This window comes from Narcine bancroftii, chromosome 5, assembly GCF_036971445.1.
Source record: "Narcine bancroftii isolate sNarBan1 chromosome 5, sNarBan1.hap1, whole genome shotgun sequence".
In the NCBI taxonomy this organism is placed as follows: Eukaryota; Metazoa; Chordata; class Chondrichthyes; order Torpediniformes; family Narcinidae; genus Narcine; species Narcine bancroftii.
The window spans coordinates 112,200,122-112,223,638 of NC_091473.1; the positions used below are offsets into that span (position 1 = coordinate 112,200,122).

General features: G+C 39.8%; 1 protein-coding gene across 2 annotated transcripts in view; it reads left to right on the forward strand.

Moving 5' to 3' along the window:
- The window catches only part of plpp3 (phospholipid phosphatase 3), a 169,454-nt gene that overhangs the window by 48,735 nt on the left and 97,202 nt on the right, over positions 1-23,517 (forward strand). For both annotated transcript variants that reach the window (XM_069938791.1, XM_069938792.1), the window contains exon 2: positions 18,973-19,130. In XM_069938791.1, coding sequence (XP_069794892.1) covers positions 18,973-19,130 — 158 coding nt within the window. The remainder of the gene's footprint in view (positions 1-18,972; positions 19,131-23,517) is intronic.

Consider the following 23,517-nt stretch of genomic DNA (forward strand, 5'->3'; position numbering starts at 1 on the left):
TCCACACACAAATATAAATCCTTTTTACATTGCAGATATTTCTATACAAAATTTGTGAAGAATATTTGTCAACCTTAATGGTGAGTTATTTTGCTGGTTTGGTGTGACAAGCAGCGAATGCAAAACTGAAATTGGAATAATTGTGTTCTGGGAGAATCTGAGGTTTCACACTACCACTTGTAGCTGCTAATTTCGGAAACAAAAATCATCAACTATTTAGCAAATTAGATGTACTGGAATCTGCCTGAACTTCCTTATTAACAACAATGCAGTAAGATCATTTAATGCAACATTTGAAAAGGCTTGCATCACCTATTAGGTCAATGAGAATCTGTGGAAAAAGCAGTCTGCGATAATTATTTTTCAGTACAGACCCTTCTAACATGATACATATGTGTGGCTGGAATTGTTTTTATATGTATTGATACAAATATGGTTAGCGCAGTCTTTGGCAATAAACAACCTGCTAAAGGAACTGATGAAGGGTTCCAGCCTGAAACATCGATCATTCTTTTTTTTCTTCCCACTGATGCTGCTCGATACACTGAACTCCTCCAGCAGATAGTTTTTTTTTTGCTCGGGTTCCAGGTCCTGCACTCTCTTGTGACTCAGTTGGGTCTGTCTTTCTTGGTTTTGATTCTGAGCTTGCACGTAATTTAATCCAGGACTTGTTAAATCTTATAATGAATCACCTACTGGCTATCTTGTAAATAAGAACAATAATTAGTGAATGTATTCAACCAGCTAGGTGACATCTGTATATCTATAGGAGTAGGGTTAATTTAATATTTTCTTTCCAGACCCACTGCCCTTATTCTTTTTGACCATGGAGCAAAACTTAATGAATCTTGCAAAAGAAATCTGATCTTCATCAATTAAATCATTCACTGTCGACCTGACGGCAGAATGATCACTAGGGAATGAACGTGGAAAATGTGCGCAATTTTGATACTTTGAAGGATACAGTGAAGATTTTTTTAACTGCAGATTGTTCCTTCATCAAAATTCTCAAAGGAAATGAGCAAATGATGGGAGAACAGCATTATAACTATTAATGGGTGGTATTGGGAAGCGTTGTGGCTGTCACGTGACAACACTGTCCCCTACCTAGATGATACACTAGCTGCCAATCAAGGTTTGGTTCTGCCGTTAGTGCGCACCATGCTGTTGGAACCATGTAAATTACCTGGACTGGACTCTCCAGTTTGCCTGTTCTTGTCCTTGGGCTATTGGCTGTTGTAATTGGATTAGCCCTCCTGGCCCTGAGCCATTTTTTCTTGCTAACAACCTGGGTTGGACCCTCCAGCACTATAAAGGTGCCATGTGTTCTTTATTCTCCCTCTTTTCCAGCTGCACTCCAGGCCTAGAAATGTAGAAAGGTGCTGGAGAAAGGGTTAGGAGTGTTTAATTAGTGTTCCTGGTAGCACAGAGCTGTGCCTGCACTGAGTCAAAGGATGGTGAGGCACTGTATTGATTTTTCCTTGATTATTGTATGTATTCAGTTTGTGTACACTTTGTTCCCACACTATTTTCCCACATTTGTTATTATTTGTACACGTGCTTCAGTGCTGCTATTTACTTTCTCACGGCTGCTGTAAACTGTGCGTGCATGCATGCATGTTACACTTGCACTTGCTTTCTGTAAATAAAATCCTTCACTACCAAAACTGTGTTCAGAGTCATGCCTTTGAGACCTACCAAACCTGTTTCCTCACTCACAACAAGGGCTAACTAAATAAATGAGGTTTTCCAAAACTGAAAAAATAAATTAAAAATTATGATTTTTCCTCCTTCCAAGCAAATGCATCAATGGCATCTTGAAAAAAAAGCACATCAGCAGCTCTACTTCCTCAAGAGTTTGTGGAGTTTTGGCATAACATCAGAAACCCTGGTAAATTTCTACAGAGGTGTGGTGGAAAATGTGCTGACCGGCTGCATCACTGTCTGGTATGGGAACATCAATACCCCTGAGTGTAAAGCCCTCCAAAAGGTAGTGGACACAACCCAGGAAATCACAGACAAAGCCCTCCCTACTATTGACTACATCTGTCGGAGAGCAGCAGCAATCATCAAAGACTCTCACCACCTAGCACACGCTCTGCCATCAGGAAAGAGGCATAGGTGCTACAAGACTCACACCACCAGGTTCAGAAACAGCTGCTACCCCTCCACCTTCAGACTCCTCAACGACCAACTCAGGGACTCATTTCGGACTCTTACTTGTGCACTTTATTGATTTTCTTTTAGTTCTCTCTGTATTGCACAGTCAGTTTGTTTCTGTTTACATTTCTTTGTTTTTATTTTTTTGCACTACCAAATCAGTGGTAATTCTGCCACACCTACAGGAAAAAGGAATCTCGGGTTTGTATATGATGTCATGTGTGGTCACTGACAATAAATCTTAATCTGAAGTAGGTCACTTGAGAGCAGGGACTCTCCACATAATGGAAGTGTTTGTCAATTTTCCTGTGGACAACAGTAATTTTAATAACTTCTTACTTGTATTGATTTTGTATTCTAGAAGATTGCATGACATGAAACCATGTCAGGAGGTAAATTTTGACTTTGGAAAGTTGTGTAAATCAACTGGTCAATACATGACTTTCAGATTCAAAAACAAAGTTCTTACACAAGTTTTAACACAAATTTAATATTGGGTAATAATCACAGATCAACATCATTTAAAAAAAGTTGGAGAAGACTAGTTTTGGTCACCCTCAGTGCTCTTCTCCAGAAAGTGGAACTGGGGAAAGGATCTTCACTTTGTGGGATCATCAGATGAAGAAAGATAACCAGTCTCAAGTCTGTAGACCCAGTGCAGTTCCCAGGACAGGAAGGTACTTGGGAAGCTAAAGCAAGTGATCCCAGGAATCAAATGCCAATTGGCCTTTAAAGTGGCAAGTGTGAAAGCAAAATCAGATCAATGCTGGCATCAGATGATGTAATCTCATGCCGGGGATTGACAGCCTCAACCCCAATACAATCCCTGGCATCTACAAATGCTGGCGTTGCAATCAGGCAAGTGTGAAAGGGGTATTTGCATTGTGGGATTGAAATGACCCAAGTTTTTGCGTGAGTGCAGGAAGAAAAGATTAAAATGAAGGTATAAACTTGGCCATGGGAAAGTCACAGTGAGAGAAAGAGAGGAAATAAATAGCAATAGTGGACAATTTTTAAACAGCATGGGAAAATTGGTAGCACTCTAGGGCACAATTTATAAAGACTGTAGGGGGAAAAAAAAAGCAATGGCGGACTTGACTTCCCAGAATGCTGTGCAGCAGAGAAACCCCTCTATGAATGCTCCATATATGCAGCTGGGCATACAGCCCTTTCTATCCCACATGGAATTCTGGAAGGGCAGATCCGCCTTTGCTTTTTCCCCACGGTATTTATAAATTGTACTCAACGGCACTACCAACTTTACCATCCTGTTTAAATTATTATTATTTATTATTATTATTTATTGCTTGCACTTTCCCACTGTCCTTTATAAAGGTTTATGTAGGTCGGCACAACAACAGGAGCTGAAGGGCTCATACTCCGCTGTACATAAAGCTTAATTCTGTTATAATTATGCATGATTAATTTTGTTCAAATATAAAATCATAATACATTGATCAGGATTTAGGGCAGGTTCACCATCACTCGATGCGTCATCATGTCACCAGTAGACGGCTGAACAGTCCTAACCATGGGGATGGCTCCTTGCAAGAGTGAAAGCGTTCAGTGTCCCATTTAGGAGTGGTCAAGTGTGAAAAGCCAAACCCCCATTCCTATCCCAGGAACAGCAAATTTAGTGGGATGCAAGTGTGAAAGGGGCTTAAATGTTTTAAGGGTAGATGAGTAATGCACCCTCAGGCTCTGAAGGAAGTGGCTGTAAAGATTATGGAGGCATTGGGAATGACTTTCCAGTGGATTGGAGGATTGCAAATGTTACTCTGCTGTTTAAAAAGGGAACAAGGTAGCAGAAAGGAAATTATAGATGTTAGCCTGATATCAGTGGCTGGGAATCTGTTGGAGTCGATTGTCAAGGATGAGGTTATGAAATACCTGGAGGTGCATGAAAATATAAACCCAAGTCAGCATAGTTTCCTCAATAGAAAATCATGTTTGACAAACCTATTGCAAGTTTTTGAAGAGAACACAGGTAGGATAGGCAGGGGAGATGTGTATTTGGACTTTCAAAAGGCCTTCAACAAGGTGTTACACATAAGGCTGCTGCTGAGAGCCCATGGAATTACAGGAAGGATCTAACATGGTAGAGCATTGACTGATTGGCAGGGAACTGAGAGTAAGAATCAAGCGACCCTATTTGGGTTGGCTACCGGTTACCTGTGATGTTCTGCAGGGATCGGTTTTGGGGCAGCTTCTTTTTACATTGTATATAAATGATTTTGGATTATGGAATAGATGTCTTTGTGGTTAAATTTGCAGATGATACCAAATAGGTGGTAGGAGAGATGGTGCTGAGGATACTGAAAGGCTGCAGAGAGACTTGGATAGATTAGGAGAATGGACAAAGAGGTGGCAGATGAAGTAAAATGTTGGAAAGTGTGCGGTTATGCACCTTGGTAGAAGAAATAGATGGGGAGAAAATTCAAAATTCTGAGGTGTAAGGTGACTTGGGAGTCCTTGTGCAGGATACCCTAAAGGTTAACCTCCAGGTTGAGTCAGTGGTGAAGAAGGCGAATGCAATGTTGGCATTCATTTCTCGAGAAATAGCATATAAGAGCAAGAATGTAATGTTGAGACCTCATTTAGAATACTGTGTACAGATTTGGGCACCTTATTTGAGAAAAGATGTGCATGTATTGGAGAGTGTTCAGAGAAGATTTACAAGAATGATACCAGGAATAAAAGGGTAAGTATATGAAGAATGATTGTTGGCTCTTGGACTGGACTTGCTGGAGTACAGAAGGATGAGGGGGACCTCATAGAGGCATTTTGAATGCTGAAGGGCCTGGACAGAGTAGATGTGACAAGGATATTTCTCGTTCTTGAGGATTCTAGGACAAGAGGGCATAACTTCACGACAAAAGGGCATCAATATAAAACAGAGATGTGGAAAAATGTCTTTAGTCAGATGGTCGTGAGTCTGTGGTACTTATTGCCATAGGTGGCTGTGGAAGTGAAAGTGTACTTAAGGCAGAAATTGACAGGTATTTGATTAGTCAGGTGAGAAAGCCGGGACGGGGAATGGGGCTGAGTGGGTCGATAGATCAACTCATGATTAGAATGGCAGAGTAGAGTCAATTGGCTAATGGGCCAACTTCTGCTTCAATATCTTGTGATCTTGTGAACTGGCCTTGTGGTCTAAAGAATGCCACTTTTGGGAGAAAATAATTATTACCTCCCTTATTGTGGCGACAGATAAGGGAGTGGTGTGATGTTGTTGGAAGCACATCAGAGGGTATGCTTGGGCAACTGTTTTAATGCTAGGTGAGTGCCAGTTTATCTGCTTTTGGAATGACAGTAATTATGAATACGTGCAGTGGTGTTGAAACTGGCGTGAGGGGGTAGATGCCATCCCCGAATAGCTGCTGGATAGTGGCCCACAAGTTTGTTGGTTCAGAATCTTCCCCTTTGTTTTCTCCATGGAGTACCCCACCCATCAGCCCAGCAAGAATCCCCACCCCTCCTGTTCCCACAGCAAATTAGCACTTCAAAATTCTATCTAAACAAGGCTCTGTAGTGAGCAGAAGTAGATTTGGTGGCTCTAGTGTTGGCCTGACTCTTTCATGCATATTCATTATTATTAAGGAGAAGGACTTGATTTATTTTCTCTCTGAGGTAAAAGCCCAGATCTAAAACTAGAGGCAGACACATGCTACTTCATTTCTGCTTACCACCTGACTGCAAGCACAGGCAACCCTAAAAAGTCGGTCCCTGTTTTTCTAAAGTGTTCTTAAGTACTAAAATCTGAGGGAGAAATAGTTCAAAGAATTCTGACACAAAACTGACTTCTTTGTGAGGCCTTTGATTTTTTTTTCCCCTTTGACATTACAAATTCATCTAACGAAATGAAAGATTTAGAAAAACTACTCCTTTCCTTCCCCCTTAAAATCAAAACAATCCTTGAAATGAGCACAGGTCAGTGCGAATGGAAGCCCTTTTTTTTAAACCACTGAGTGAACTTAAGGAAGCAGCATGTGGACATTTAGAGTGTTCCTTTCACTTGTATCCTTAAAGCTTGTCAAATAACCTGCAATGTACTTGCCGGGGATTTGCGGTTGCAACCTGTCGTTGGGTTGCCACCTGTATGGTTTTGGACTGGAAAGTCTGAATTTTTAAACCGGCTGTCCGGAAATTTTCTTAATGTATGCCAGATGCCAAAAGTCTGTTTATTAAAAGAGAAGGACATTTTCACATTTACTTCTGTTTCTGAGTGAAAGCCTGGGCTCACATGTGAGAACTTTGAATATATTTCCATTAGCGGGAATGAAAACGGAAACCGCGATCATATCTGCACCTTGGCAGTATTACACTACTTTCTATTTTACGACTTAGGAATAGTAGAACGTGTGATTTTAAAAACACAAATGCTGGAGGAACCGAACGGGTTTCACGGCATCCATAGGAAGTTATGATATATAACCGACTTTTCAGGCCTGAACCCTTCTCGATGTTTCAGGCCTGAGCCCTTCTTCAAGGTAGGGCTCAGGTCCGAAATGTCATTATTTTTCTGATAGATGCTGTGAGACCTGCTGAGTTTCTCCAGCATTTCAGTGTTTCTACTACAATCACAGCGCCTGCAGCCTTTCGTGATTGATTTAACTTGTGTAGTTCGGACTGGATCTTCAAACAAAATGTGGGAGGGGATACCATTGGGGAAAACTCTTTTCATTGATAAACAGAGAGCAAAGCAGTCAAAAGGTTAATTTCCAACAATAAATTTGTGTGTGTGTGCTTTTTTTTCCCCCTGAATGGCATATTCTTGAGGAGATTTTGTGATGTTGGAATATACTGTATTACTTATCTATTTTAAAACTAATTTGAATCAAAATTCTTTTGTCTGTAAATTTGGTGAATAGCATATAAACAAAGTGAAATTCCTTCCCGTTTCCAAAACACAGCTGAGAAAGAGAGCTGTAAAGGATGACACAGTTAGCTTACTGACAAAAGACAAAGGAGGAAAAACCCAACACCCAACCCCAACTAACCAATTGTCCCCTGCAACCGCTGCAACTGTGTCTGCCTGTCCCGCATCGGACTTGTCAGCCACAAACGAGCCTGCAGCTGACGTGGACATTTACCCCTCCATAAATCTTCGTCCGCGAAGCCAAGCCAAAGAAAAGAAAAGAAAAATCCAGACCAGAGTTTGAATCCCGTGCTGACTATAAGGAGTTTATATGTTCTCCCTTTGTCTGTGTGGGTTTTCTCCCACCATTCAAAATCGCACCAGGGGTTGTAGGTCAATTCGGTGTAATTGCTTGACAGAGGCTCATGGGCTAAAAGGGCTGTAAGGCTAAATTTTAAAAGTCTCAGAGGCTGTTTATTTTACATGAAGACAAATAAACTTTCCCAGGATGGTGACTTCAGGAAAGCATCTTGGATATTTTTCAAACCTCTCATCCAATGGGTGTGTAATAAGAGTCGGTGTCACATTTGAAGCTGAGGCCAAATGAAATGGCTTAAGGTGAGATGGAGCCTTGCCAGTTTGAGGAAATTATAGGTCATCTTTCTCAACCACTATCCACTGAGGAAACAGTGATGATTTCACAGTACACCCAGATCTCTACTTGTGTTAATATCGGGAGAGAGAACTGTGTTGTACCTGACGTAAGCATACCAGCTGGCGGCCATTTCATGTGTGTTTGCACCTGAATAGTTGGAGTCAAACTCCCTATACTCCAAGACATGATTCATCAGATAGTATGTTTTTTATTAACCGTAAACAATGTGAATTGAAATAAAAACAGAAAATGTTGGAAACACTCAGCATCTGTTGAAAGAGAAGCTAAGTATACATTTCAGTTCCTCAGTCTGTTGCAAATAAAAAGACAACCTAATATAGAAATTGGTGCTGTATGCTGAAGACAACGGCCATTGTGTTGCTAATTTATTAAGTAAGTGTTTGCCAGGTGTCAGATCTACAGAAATGTCATTATGGTAAACGTGTGACACTCAAATATGTAAAAATGACACCATTCTCTCAGGGAGGCATTGAAGACTAGTATGATTCCTTTGGAAATATCATCAAGGTTGAGCCCTATTCCCACAGCCACTCCAACTCTTTCATTCCGATATGAAGGAAAACAATATTGTCATCCAGTCTTTTTGACTTTGAGTGAATCAACTTAATTTATGGGCTCTCAGATCCTAAAGGTTTTGGGTAATTTCTAGTTCTTGATTTTATTTTTCTCCTCTACTGAATGTGGCTGAGATAATTTTCCACAATAATCATCAGACCTTCATCACCCCAGATGTTAAAACTGTGAATACGGTGATTCTGGGTGGCATTTTTGACTGCAGGCTGAGCTCTGGTCTTTCCCAAGCTAGTGTCCTGAAGCACAATTTCCAGTAGGGACTATTGGATGGTGGCCAAAAAAAAAAGAAAGCTGCCCAAATTTTTTCCCTCTGAAGTGCAGGAGTGCCGAGTCTAATTATAAAAATACAAATATTGATATAGTTCCCTAGGTTCAGTGACCTGAGCTTAGATCAATCAGCTCAGCATAATCCTGGAATGAATGTGAGTGCTGTATGCTGTTGCCCTTAACGCCAGGAAAATGTGTTTACTTTAAGAAATTTTTCTTTGGTGTAATAATTGCTGCTTCTCTTTGTATTTTCCCAAACGACAGTCTCCATCCCTTCTAGGGATCTCACTGAATCAGAGACCTTCTTGCTATTCCACAATTCAAATGCACTGATTTACATTGGGTTTGCTTGGATCACTGATAACAGAGGCTATCCACTGACACAAATAGCATGAGATTCTGCTTCAATATTGAACTCCAAAGCAAAGGAACCAGTAGCATTGATGTTCCAGGAAACTGCCAACTTTCAACTGATAAATGCTTGTATGTGCCAGCACCATAGTGGTTAGCGCAACCCCTTTTCAGCACCAGCGATTGGGACCAAACTTAGGTTCAAATCCCGCGCTGTATATAAAGAGCTTGTATATTCTCCCTGTGTCTGCATGGGTTTTCCCCTGGGGCTTCGGTTTCCTCCCACCCTTAAAGGGGTGTAAAATTGGCGACATGGACTCATAGGGCTGAATTGGCCTGTTACAGTGCTGTATGTCTTTTTTTTTAAATTAAACTATTCATTTTGTGTGTCAAGCAGTGGACACTGCATTCATGGATCAGGTAGGTGACAAGTTATGACTTAGTTGAAAGAAAACCATCTACAAAACAGGGACAGCATTGGTTGGAATAAACTGTCCTGGTGCATCCTATCAAAGATAAGCAGGTCATCTGGTAAACCAATGACCATCCCATAACCAAATGATGAAAGACAATGACAATGTGTTATTTGATAATATTGACAGTGACAACCCACTCACCAGAACTCCCATTGTGTTGTGTCAGGACCACTTGGTTCCTGACTTCATTAAAAATTTGGGGCAGGCATGTTTAAAAGAGCTGAATTCTAGCAGTGTGATCTAAGCCATAGCCCTTCACTTGAAGGCAGCAATGGTGCAGGGATGGTTTCAAGGATGGTGGGTATACAGAATGAGCTGTCAAAGGAAGTGGTAAAGGTTCGCACAATTACAATGTTTAAAAAAAAAATTTAGAAACATGCCGAAAGGTTTACTGGGATGTGGACCAAATTTAGGCAAGCTTTGGTAAACAACTTGGTCAGCATGGATGATTGGGCCAAAGGGTTAGCTCTTGGACTTTAATTAATTGGGTATGGTGATTAAACCTTCCCAGTGGCTGAGGTCATATCCAATATCAGGAAGGATGATCGCGCTTTTTGGATGCCAATCATCTTAGCCCCAGAAAATTGGTGCAGAGGGTCTTCAGGAGTACCTGCATCAGCTGCTTCAGGTACTCCCAGATTTTGTCTCCATGGCAATCCAGAAAAAGTTAAGTTTCCAGAACGTTGCTTGATTTGGATGAGAATGTACAGATGCTCCCTATGGAAATACATCTGTCGAAAAAATGGCTCACCACCACTTTCTCAGGAGCATTTTGGCATGGCCAGTTAACACTGGGCTTGCTAGTGATTTCCAAATCCTTAAATTATTGAAAACAAGTAAAAAGTAACCTTTCTTTCTCTAAATGAAGCAATACTCTAACATCCTCTTTGTTGAAATTAGTGCCTTGTATTGGCTGCATGGATCAGCAAATTGTTGTCTTCAAGCCCACCCAAAATATTGCTTGAGAGTTTTAGCCCATTGTTAACTTCTTTGCTTCGCCATTATTCTTTTATAGTTCAGAATCAGAATATATTGTCATGAATTCATTGTTTTGAAGCAGTATTATACATAAGGTGCAAATATTGCTCTAAATTTAATTAAAAAAAAATAAATTAGTGCAAAAAGAAGACAAAGTGAGGTGATGTCTGTGGTTCATTGTCCATTCAGAAATCTGATGGCTGAGGGGAAGAAGCTGTTTTTGTGCCACTGGGTATTTGTCTTCAGCCTCCTGTACCTCCTTTCAGGAGGTAGCAGTGTGAAGGGGGCATGGCCTGGGTGGTGAGGGTCCGTAACGATAGAGGAGCCTCTTGTAGATGTTCTCAGTGGAGTGATGGTGGTGATGGCTATGTTCACCACTCTCTGCAGACTTTTCCTGACCTGTACATTGGCATCTCCATACCAGACGGGGATGCAATCAGTCAGAATGCTCTTCATGGTGCACCTGTAGAAATTTGCAAGAGTCTTTGGTGATGTACCAGATTGGTTCAGCTTTCCCACCTCAATTCCTTGGAATGAAGTACAATTTAAAATAAATCTGTGTATAAAAATGGCATTTCATGTAAGGTTCATTGTGGGGGAATAAAAAGATTACATCTTACTTTTAAAATGCAAATGTTATTCCCAAATTGCTGACTTGCTTCAATGGGGAGCATGACCTTGCACTAGGAATTGCCTTGAAGTTGTTTTGTCAATTGTTGTCTAGTTAGACTTGGGAAAACAACCATAAAAGTGATCTGTAGAACAAGCCAAGGCCTGTTAAAAGGCAATTCTAGGTGCAAGGCCATGGTCCCTATAACTTTCTGAGTTGCATGTTTCCAGCTAGAAATTTATTTGCTTTTAAAATGTTGTTCAAAGGATCCTTGCATCTGAATTGTGGAATATGGTTCACTGGCATTTTGACTGAGACATCAAGTTTAAACAACCATGATAAAAGAGTTCACGAGTTCATAAAGGTTGCACTAACAGGAAAATTTGGCGGACTGAATTTGTTGAGGTAATGAAATATCATGGAAATCTTCAGATTGCCAATCTCTTTCTAATTTTAACATGGATCATGGAATCACAGAAGCACAGAAACAGGCCTTTCAGCCCATCTTATCCATGCAAGGCATAACAGCTGTCTTTGCTGATCCTCATTATCTGCATCAGGCTCATTTCCCTATATTTTTCCTATCCAAGTACCACTCCAAGTGCCTTTTCTATGTTATATTTGTGTCTACCTTCACCATTTCCTATGGCAACTTGTTTCAGATAGCCATCATGATCCAGGACCCCTTTAAATTTTTCCCCTCTGAAAGCTGTCACCTCTAGACCTAGACTCTTCTATCTTGGGTAAAGAACTCTCATCTATCCTATCTCTGCCTCTCATAATCTAATAAATCTATGCAAGATCACTCCTTGACCTTCTACATTCCAGTGAAAGTAAACCTAGTCTATGAAATCTCTGCTACCCTGCATTCCAGATAGCAATTTAATGACTCTCTTCTGTATTCTTTCTATGGCTACCAGATCCTTCCTGTAGTGACACAATCAAAACCGTGCACAATATTCTAAATGCAGTCTAACCAATGTTTTGTATTAGCTGCAACATGATGTCCTAACTTTTATACTCAATGCCCAGACCCTATGAAGGAAAGCAAACTGATGTCTGCATTTTCTGGACTTGCATCAACTCTTCTCGGCTCCCTTCCATTTTCTCTATATATTCCTCCACAACTTAACTTCCCAAAGTGCATTACCTCACACTTAACTGGATTATATTCAATCTGCCAGCACTCTGTTCCAACTTTCCATTTGATCCTAATAAGAACCTTTGATATCCAGGACTCCATTAATTTTCATGTCATTTTCATGCATTGTCATTCATAGATGTTACAAACAAGAAAGGTTACAGCATCAATCCCATCAGCACACTAATTGTTACAGCCAGAAAATAAAACATTCACTCCTCTCTGCCTCCTATTATCCAGCCAATTTTCAATCTAGTTTGCCAACACATCTCAGGTCCCTTGTGCCTTAACTTTCTGAACCAGTCTACCATGTGGGACCTTGTCAAAAACCTTACTGAACACCATGTCGACAATATCTATAGCTCCTCCTTCATCATTCTCTATGATATCCTCAGAAGCCTTAGTCAAATTTGTGAGACACACTTCAGATTTATTGTCAATGTAGATAAATGACATCACATACAACCTGCAGGCGAGGCAGAATTACTGGTAGTGCATTAAAGAAACTGCACACAATGTACACATGTAAATAAATAAAAAATGTAAACAAGCTGTGCAATACAGAGAGCAAAAGAAAAATCAGTGAAGTGCAAGAGTCCTTAAACAAGTCACCAATCGAGTTTGTTGTTGAGCAGTGAAGAGGTAGCAGAGGATCCTGAATCTGGTGATACGAGTCTTATGGCATGAGTCTTGTGGCACCTATACCCCTTTCTTGATGGTAACAGCACGAACAGAGCATGTGGTGGGTGGTGTGGATCCTTGATGATTACTGGTGCTCTCCAACAGTAGCATTCGCTGTAAATGTTCTTGATGGTGGGGAGAGTTTTGTCTCTGATGTCCTGGGCTGTGTCCACTACCTTTTGCAGGGGTTTACGTTCAGGGGTATTGGTTTCCCCATACCATTGTTCAGCCAATCGGCACACTTTCCACCACACATCTGTAGTAATTTGCCAGGATTTTCAATGTCATTCCAAACCTTTGCAAACTTCTGAGGAAGTAGAGACACGGACTTGCTTTCTTCATGATGCCATTAGTGTGTTGGGTCCAGAAAAATCCTCTGAGATGGTGACTCCCAAGAACTTAAATTTATTCACACTCTCTACCTCTAAACCCCCAATGATCATTGGATCCTACATCTCCCTCATGGAACTCTTTTTAATCAATCCCTGCCCAGCCCAGTATCCATCAGAATCTAATCTAACAACTTTTCTACCACTGCTAGAAGGCTCACCAAACTGTGGGTTCCAGGATTATCCTTAAATATGATGGATCTTTGTAAAGTAATTGCAGGGTTAGAGATAGATTATCCTTCTGTGGATACAGGGACAAAATGTTTTGGCCATGGTCCCTCAGGATAGCAGAACAGTTGACTGGCCAAAATAGTGCCATTTTTATTAGGATTATTTTTTTCAGAAGTTGTGATCTGGAATGAAAATTGGTTGGGGAGCAATTGAGGGAGATTTAATTGTGGCCTTCAAAAGGAAATTGGAAAAATACTTGAGAGAAAAAAAATACTGGACTATTGGGAGAGAGCAGAGACTAGTAACAGCTGTAGTGTTCTTGAATAGAACTGGCATGGACTTGATAGGCTTCACCTATGATTCCTTTGCCAATCAATTTCATTCTATGTTGCTTAATTGTTTATCTCTCAGCAATGGGAGCAATTTTTCTCTTCTAATCTTTCTATAGCATTCATGATTTTAAATGCTTCTCTTAGCTGCATCTGACCCTCTATAAACTCATCTTCCTCATCTATCCTGACAACTAAAGGCTGATGTCCCTGGAGTAACTTTGATGAAGCTCTTCTGCACCACCGCTAAAGTCTCAGTTCTGCTTTCCAGAAATGCTCCAACCAGCATTTTGAAAGGTTCATCATGGCTTATTTGCTTTGGTTAATGAAGGTGCTTTTTTGCTCACTTCCTCGACTCAACTTATTACCTTCAATAAAATTAGATAAGGCTCATGAGTAGGCTGCCTTCCAAGGAAAGAAATATTTTTTCCTCACCATAATATTCATTGAGACTGCCATAGACCAAAGGGATTAGATGTGGCAGAATCTGTTATGTGTGCCAAGAAAAGGCATCTCTTGCATTATGTAGATGGCCATACGAGATGGGCAATTCTCGGCATCCTCTTAAGAAATAAGGCAAAGCAAGTGTCTGATGTATAATTTGGGACCTGTGACCTTAATTCAATTGTTTTAAAATAGTTAAAGAAAGAGAAAGAACTGGGCAACAAATTAAAGTCCTAAACTGGGGCAAAGTTGATTTTGATGTACGGCTCAATTCGGGAACAATGGCTGTCTTGATTACCCATAATCCCCCACACAGCTGGAACCACTCTGCCAGTGTCTGTGCCAGGGAAATGAAGCTGGCCATTGATCACACATGCTGCCAGCCACTGCCATAAATTTTGTTTTAACAAGATGTGTAAGTAATGTCAGAGTGTGTAATTTCAGAGCAAATCCTCTCCTCCCCCCCCCCCCCCACTCACCATGCATGCGCCAGCTGACACTATTTAGGAATGGGCATGCATCAGCTGGCACAATCATTAAGGCCCTGCAATACCTTAATCCGGCACTGTTCAGATGAAAATTAGGATGACTGAAATGGTACATGAGATATCATTTGGCTGACAGAGTAAAGGACAATCCTAAAATACACTATTATGTTTATGAAGCGCAGAAGAATAACTAGAGAGAAAAAAAAAGTCTCATTAAGGTCTGTGTGTAACCACGGGAGAATGGTGAGGACTTGAATTAATATTTCACATTTGTGTTAACTTTGGAGAAAAGCTTTAAAAGTGAGTGAATTCAGGGAAGGGAATTGTGATGTCCTGTAACAGATTGTTTCCATTGTCTTTTCCCTTTTTGGGCTTGAAATAGCATTTCCGTGGGTTCAAGTTGATGGTGAACATCCTGTTTGCTTTCATGAGCATTAATGCATGCATGAGCAGTGCCGTGTCAACAGTATCTGTGAATTTCTAGGATTCGGGGAGAACCACATATACTGTGTAGGTGCACCGACCGGTTGAGAAGAGCTGGTACAAGTATTGACACCAGGCAGGCAATACTAAGTGTTCATATCAGCTGATCTCATTGCCAAAAGGTTCCCGTCTGTATACTCAGAGCAAAGATATTAATCGAGTTCTGCATCTATTATCTATGGGGTGAAGACTTAAAGGTGCGTGTTAAAAGCAAAGCCGAACAATGGGCAATTATTAATGATGAAGTTGGTTATTTTTCAGCCTTTCAGTCAAAAACCAGCAACTGGCTTATCAGATTTGTGTTTGTTAAGTACACCAGTCATTTATATACGCTTTATTTTTCTTTTTGTTTATTTTCTGATAGAGTTATACCATTTTATTGGTATTTTTTTCCCTGATTAATGGAAGAAATCTTCCACAATTATTTTATTAAGAACCTTCAAAATCGTTAAAAGTCTCCATAAGATTATGTCAACCTTTTCAGCTTTGGTGTAAAGACTGTTACAAGAAATCTGAGGATTATTCAGTAAGTTAGAAAGTAGGGAAGCTCGTGTCAATGCATAGAGAACTCATGATCCTAGGGTGATTATCTGTAGTATTTCAGTATCAAATTTGCAGATCTTTGAATTGTAGAAAATCAGGCAAAGGAACACCCATAGCTCTTTACCTTAGTGGCAGTTCTGGTTCAATTATTAATACTCTTGCTTCTGAGTTAGAAGAATGTGGGAGAATGGATCAATGCATGCTGGAAAGAAAGAGCAGATCCATTAAGCCAAAAGTCCTGGTTCTAAAGCTTCACCACAGTAGATTACTGAAGGAGATGCTGTCTTTTAGATCAAAAGATATCCTCCTGCACTCAGTTAGGTAGGAGACATCCTATGACATTATTTTACATTATTTACATAATTTTGAAGTGGGAAAGATGAATTATCTGTTCCAATGTGCATTCATCCTGCAGTGAACATCGTGACGACTAATTATGATGGTCATAATTATATTGCTCTTTGTGGAGACTTACTGAGCATACGTTGGTTATTGCAACTCTTCAAAATGATATTATTGACTTGAAACCCATTGAATCAACCTGTGGTTTTAAAAGATGTACATAAATTTAAGATGGTTTCTTTCGATTGATGAGGTGCAGTTTTTTTAATGTTCACAAAAATATGCTAAATCATATTTGACTGTAAGACCGTAGATAGAGGAGCAGTAGTAGGCATTTGGCTCATTGAGTCTACTCCTCCTTTCCAGCATGTGTTGATCCATTCTCCCATTCAGTCCCACTCCCCTGCCTTCTCCCCATGACCTTTGATACCATGACTATTTCAGGTACCAATCAATCTCTGTCTTAAATACACCCAAAGACTTGACTTCTTCAGCTGCCTGTGGTTGCAAATTCCAGAGATTCACCACTCTGGTTAAAGAAATTCCTCCGCATCTCTGTTTGTGTAATAACATCTCCCAAAACCCTTACAAACACAATATTATTTAAAAACATCTATTCATTGAAGAAGTTTTATTTGCTGGAACAGTGGCAACACCTTTTTAGAATTCTGTGGGTCAATTATCTGGCATGATTAGTGATTGAGAAGAGCAGACTTGCACAACTGGAATGTTTCTTTAAAAGGATTGGCTCCACCATGCAGACCTTTCTGGACAAGACTCTTCAGGATTTGTGGAACAACACTACTGGTTTTTTAGCTCTCAACATTCAATTATCCTGTTGAAGATTTAGTGTCCAATTTACAGTATGTAGAATTCTTACTGATGATGGGACTGCATTCAGAATCTGGTTAAAAATAATACTGTATAGTAGAAGTCCAAACATCCAGATGCCAGAAAGCCAAACGACCTGAGAATCTGGACTTTTTGAAAACTCTCAAATTTTTGAATTTAGCAGGCTTTTGTGTGCATGCGTGCGTGCGTGCATGTGTGCATGCATAAGCTCCACAGATGCACAGCAGCAAGAAGCACCCACACTTGTTGACTTTTTATTTCTTTAAACCTGCTCATTTTGAAAAATGAAGCATGCTGTGTTTGCTAATGAATAAACTATCTAAATTTACCTTTTTTTCTCTTCTTTATTCCTCCTTAAATTTGAATTTTAAAAGCACTTCCCGAGCATCCGGAAAATCCAGACCGACCCAATCCTCGAGCAGTCTGGATTTTAGGATTTCTACTTCTCAGGAATGAAAGTTAAATGCATTGCTTATTTGGTTAATATTTAACATCTTTAAATTTTTAAAAATCATGCAGTAGTTCCATATCCAAATCTGAACAGATCTCTGTTGGTTTGGAATTTGATTCGCAAATTAGTAACCTTATTTCTTTATTCATTCAGTTATTCTTCTGGCCGCAGTTATTAATGTTGCAGGCATCTCTCCTTATCAAAGAGGGTTTTACTGTGATGATGACAGCATCAACTACAGCAATAAGAAAAGTGTGGTATCGAGTCTCCTGCTCTTAGTAGTGGGCACACTACTGCCAGTTGCCTGTGTAAGTTTACATCTGCTGGTGCATGGCCAAGCCAAGACCAAGTAAAATATGGCATTTCCTGACAGTATTTATTTACCTGATGGGGTCTCTGATTTATGGCAGCTCACTTTTCCACATGGACTGTGCTTTCCATATTTTAGGGTGTATCTCAGAAGTCTTCCTAACTGAACAATATGAAGGTGGTGTGGAAGCCTAAAATTGTAATGCCCCTGGGAAATTATTATTTTTTTTCCAATTTTCCAGCCTCAATCATTCTCAAATTTAAAAAAAGTATTAGATCCTTGAATTCAAAACACTGCTGGTTGTTGCACCACCAAAATATCTGGAGAACGTTTTGGAATCCAAATTGCAATTTTCATTGGTTTTAGTCTGAGTGAGAGGAACTGCAAGGATGATAGGAAGCTTATCATTCTTTGTATCTGGGTTGAACCTAGGTTATGGAGATGAAAGGGCAATGTTCTTGCCTGCCCTATGTATGATATTAAGCAGAGCTAACAAAAGCAAGTGAAGCCAAGAAGAAATGCAGCAAACTGTCTATAAAAAGGCAAATGCCAAGTAAATGAGAGGAGGTGGGATAAAATGAACAGAAAGAAAAAAACCCAGCAGATATAATGAAGGAATTAGATAATTATCCTTATAGTTAGGACAACTTACATGCTGATTACACCTTGTGGATCCATGGGATTAATGAATACTAACTATCTTGATAATAGCTATGGATTTGTTTATTTATTTACTTATTACGGGGTGGCATGGTTAGCATAGTTTTTTACAGTGACAGTGATCAGGACTGGGGTTCAAATCCCGCGCTATCTGTAAGGAGTTTGTGCGTTCTCTAGGCGTCTGCATGCGGCTTTCCCCGGGGCCTCTGATTTCTTCCCACCCTTTAAAACAGTGGTAGTAGGTCAGTTGGGTGTGATTGAGTGGCACGGGCTTGTGGGCCTAAAAGGCCTGTTACTATGCTGCATGTCTAAATTTAATTGATATTTTTAAAATGGAATAAAAATTAAAAACTTAAATTTATTATTGTTAGCCTAATGTTTCAACCCTAATAAAATGAGTGATGAGACATATTAGAATCTAAACAGAATTTTTTTCCACAGAAATCCATGAATAATATTTTTAAAATGGATACTTAAAGGAGACAAATCTTTTGTCTCTATCTAAAACTCACAGTTTGATTTTTCCCAAAATCCAAATGAACATACAATAAACCCCACTAAATTTTGCAGTTAATTTCATGCAGAGTATAAAGGGATGTAGATAGTGGACAGAATATTTTTTCTATTTGTCCTCCAATGCCACATTTTACTTTGTTGAAGCAGTTATGCCCCTAAACTATTTGTTATCTCCATTACTTAACCTTGCTTTGTCTATATCTGTTGTTGCCCTTTCCATTAGCTGGCCTTCCTTTCCTGGTTATCGAAACCAGCACCATCAAACCTTATAAGCGTGGATTTTACTGCAATGATGAAAGCATCAAGTATCCCTATAAGAATGGAGAAACGATCAGTGATGCTGTGCTGGGTGCTGCTGGTATTCTAATCACCATCCTTTCTGTAAGTTTCCAATTGCTTTGATCAAATCAATTGTGCCTTTTTAACAGCTAATTGCAGAATTTCGAAGCAAAGGGTCGTTTTAAAATGACAGCGTTTCAAATCTAAGCAGCATTGCAAGCAGAGGTAAGCAAAGTAATCAAATCAGCAGGAAGCAAAATGTAAAATTTGTTCCAAAATTTCGGGTAACTAGATAAATACAGAGGCTATGATATTCTGCATTCTTTATAGGGTAATAATGGTGTATTTGCAGGAAACAGAAAATGTAAACAGGTTTTCCCTGATTTTAAGAAGAAATTGGGACATCTACCGCAAAAGAATACTTATAATGAATTGGTGGAATGCTTGAAAAAAAAATGACACTAATTATAACTTTTCGACTCATCTGGGTGAGAGTAGATGTACCCATCCCCAAAGTAAAGAAGGCCTGTAAATAAAAGTGCAATGAGAGTAAAATCTGCTGATCACAATTTGTCCCAGTTACCCCTAAAATTGACCTTGGCTGAAGTGAGGTCTCTGACATGAACCCAAATTGGGTATCAGTTGTGTTTGCAGGATTTGAAAATTGTAGCAAATTGGAGTAATTATTAAAAGTAATTTTCTCACTCTGCTGGGTGTGCATTCTTCAGCCAACCTTTCAGACTTTTTGAACAGGAAATAATTGATGGTCCCAATGTTTCATCCATTGGGATCACTATCATGTTTCAGATAAGTCCCCATGATGGATTCAGAATTGAGGGAGGAGGAGGAAGGAATGATAGAGTTGCACAAGATGTAGCTGCATCAAATGAGAAGAATACCTAGCAGGAAATGCTAAACCAGAGCGCTCCCTCCAGAATGTATTGGGAATCTGCTGAAGTGGGCGATTAAGAAGGACCAATAGGATCTGTGTTATTTCATTGATTACTGATGTACTGGCAACTAACCCTAAAAACCCAGCAAAGATTTGATCTGGGAAAAGAATGACCTTGGATTGCATGGTTCTCCAATCTCTCTCGGGGAGACATAGATAGGGGAGATAATAAGAAACATTGAGAACAGAAGCAAGGACATCATGTATCGTGCGCAGTTTTGGTCATGCAGCCAAAGGAAAGATATTGTTACTTATTTCATTCACAATAAGTTGCCAGGAATGGCAGACTTGAGTTGTAAGGAGGCAGGATAAACTGGGACATTTTCCAAGTAGCATAGGAGATAATTTGGCAGTGGGAAAGGGTGGGGGGGGGGGAGGGTGGAATGTAGTGGTATGTTACTAGGACCTTTAGAAGTTTATAAAATGATGAGGAGGATAGAAAAGATAAACAGTTGTTGCCTTTTTCCTAAAAGTAAATCTAAAGCCCGACACATAGATTTAAGGAGAAGAGGGTGGAAAGATTTGGAAGGGACCGAAGGGGAACCTTCTTCACATAGAGGCTAGTGAGTATATGGAATGAGCTGCCAAAGGAAGTTACAGAAGCGGGAATAAATGTAATGTTCAATAGGCATTTGGACACGTACATGGATAGGAAAGATTTAGAGAGGTGTGAACCAAATGCAGACAAATGCTGTTGAATTCTTTGAAGAAGTGACAAGCAGGCTGGGTAAGGGAGATGCATTGGATGTTGTGTATTTGGATTTTCAGAGGTCTTTGACAAGGTGCCGCAGGTGAGGCTACTTAACATGATATGAGCCCGTGATATAACAGGAAACATACTAGTGTGGGTAAAGCATTGGCTGATTGGCAGGAAACAGAGATGAAATACAGGGATCATATTCTGGTTGGCTGCCAGTTGCTGGTGGGGATCCATAGGGGTCGGTGTTGGGGCAGCTTCTTTTTACGGTGTATATTCATGATTTGTGGCCAAGTATACAGATGATATGAAGGTAGGTGGAGGAGCAGTTACTGTTGAGGAAACATGAAGACTGCAGAAGGACTAAGACACATGAGGGGGATTGGCAGAGAAATGGCAAATAAAACACAATGTCGGTAAGTGTATGCTCATGAACTTTGGTAGAAAAAAGTAAACAGGCAGGCAATTTTTTTAAATGAGGAGAAAATTGAAAATACCCAGATGCGAAGGGATCTGGGAGACCTTGTGCAGGATAGCTGAAAGTAAATTTGCAGGTTGAGTCGGTAATGAAGACAAATGAAATACTGGCATTTATTCCAAGAGAAATAGAGTACAAGAGAAAGGATTGATGTTGAAGCTTTATATGACACTGGTGAGGCCAGTGTTGTATTGTAAGCAGCTTTTTGGCTCTTCATTTAAGAAAGGAAGTACTGATATTGGAAAGGGTTTAGAGGAGGTTAACAAGGATGATTTTGAGAATGAAAGGGTTATCATATGAGGAGTGTATTCCAGCTATTGGCCTGTACTTGTTGGAATTTAGGATAATGAGGAGGATCTCATTGAAACATTTTGAATTTTGAAAAGTGTGGACAGAGTAGATGTAGAAAGGTTGTTTCCCATGCTGGGGAAGTCCAGGACAAGAGGACACAACTTCTGGATTGAAGAGCATCCACATAGAATAGAGATTTGTCGGAATATCTTCAGCCAGAGGGTGGAAAATCTTCGGAATTTGGTAGTTGTGGAGGCCAGATCTTTGGGGGTATTTAAAGCGGAGATTGGTAGGTTCTTGATTTGCCAGGACATCAACAATTATGGGGAGAAGGCGGGGCAGTGGGGCTGAGTGGGATAATGGATCAGTTCATGATTAAATAATGGGGCAGACTCAATGGACTGAATAGCCTATTTCTGCTCTCCTGTCTAATGGTTTTAATGGGATTAGTTTTGTCGGCATGGTCAAGTTGGGCTCAAGAGCCAGTTTCTGTGCTGTAGAACTCTGACTACATTTTTTTATCCCAAGGTGGAGCTGTCTAAGATTGAGACCATAGGTTAAAGATGAGAAGTTATGTGCAAAACTGATTGCATTGGCCAAGAAGGTGTGGAGGCAGGTACTCTCAAAATATCTGGACCAAAGCATGAACTGCCAAGGCATGGTATGTTATGGTCCAAGTACTGGCAAATGGCATTAGAAATGATAGATACTTGGTCTGGACATGCTTGGCTGAAGGGCCTGTTACTGTAGTGTGTGTGAATCATTGATTTCTAAAGATAGAATCTATTTCAATAAATGATTTTCAGGAAGCTTGTCCATAAAGCAAAATCTTCTATGAAAGATTACCTTCTCCTTGATTATCCCTTACTTGTTTTAAATCTAGTTGTGAGAATTCTAAAACATTGGTAGGATTAATACAACACATTACTCATTCCATTCTATTTTTTCATTAAATAATTCTACTTCCATGTTTTTTTTCTATTGAACACATTGGGCTATAACCTCATTTAAAATCTAATCAAATTAAACTGACCAGCTCCAAAGTTACTCACCTTGAAGTCGGTGCCAGAAATATCTTTACTTCAGAGGCAATATTTCAAAATTAGCTATTTCTGGTGAGTCTGCTACATTTTTGGTATCTATAGCAACACTATTGCTATATGAACTGACTGTGTATTGACGGGATTATGTATGGTTGTTTATCTAAGGACAGTGCTCATTTTCAGTTTATGCTGTGTTGAAGAAGCCTTCAGGATTCATATATATTAAGTTAACCAATCAGACTGAAGAATTTAAAAAGAAAACAAGTTATGATTAAGAAGATAAAAAAGAAAATTTTAATAAAAATATGACAACTTTGGAAGGTCCAGGACAACCAAAAATGAATTGGCGTGAGAACAGTTAGTTACTTTTAAGCTTTAGTTGATAAAATGTCTGTGTTGAATTGTGTAGATTCCATAAAAGACTCTGTGATTCTATTTCCACTTCATTTGTGACAGTACCATTGTGCCTCAACCTCCAGGGTAGTTTCAATTTCTGTTTAGAATGCATGTCTGAGAGCAGGGTGTTTGGGACTGAAATAGTTCCGAGGTAATTTCTTGACCCACCCACCTATTTCTGCAGGGATGAAATATGCTTTTGTGGCATGAAGCACAAAAAATATTTTGTTGCCTGTATTATTTCTCTTGCCTTCTGGGTCCCGTACAGCCCACAGAGTGGAAAATGAGCAAAGGATGCAGCTTATCAGGAACACGGCAAAATAATTTCAGCAACTGAGTCCTCGGTGATCCGCTTACCATAATTTCTGCTAAAAGATCAATTAGGTGGATTAAGTATTGACTTTTTTTTCTGTATCAATGTAAATTCAAAGTTAGTTCAAACCAATGGGCTGTAAATCTCTGTTTCTGTGAGATGAGATTCAGCTGTCTAACTCCTATTAGTCAGGCCCTGAAAATAGTGGTGTAGATAACATAACATAACATAACATAACATAACAATTACAGCACGGAAACAGGCCATTAGGCCCTTCTAGTCCGCACCGAACCAAACACCCCTTTCTAATCCCACCTCC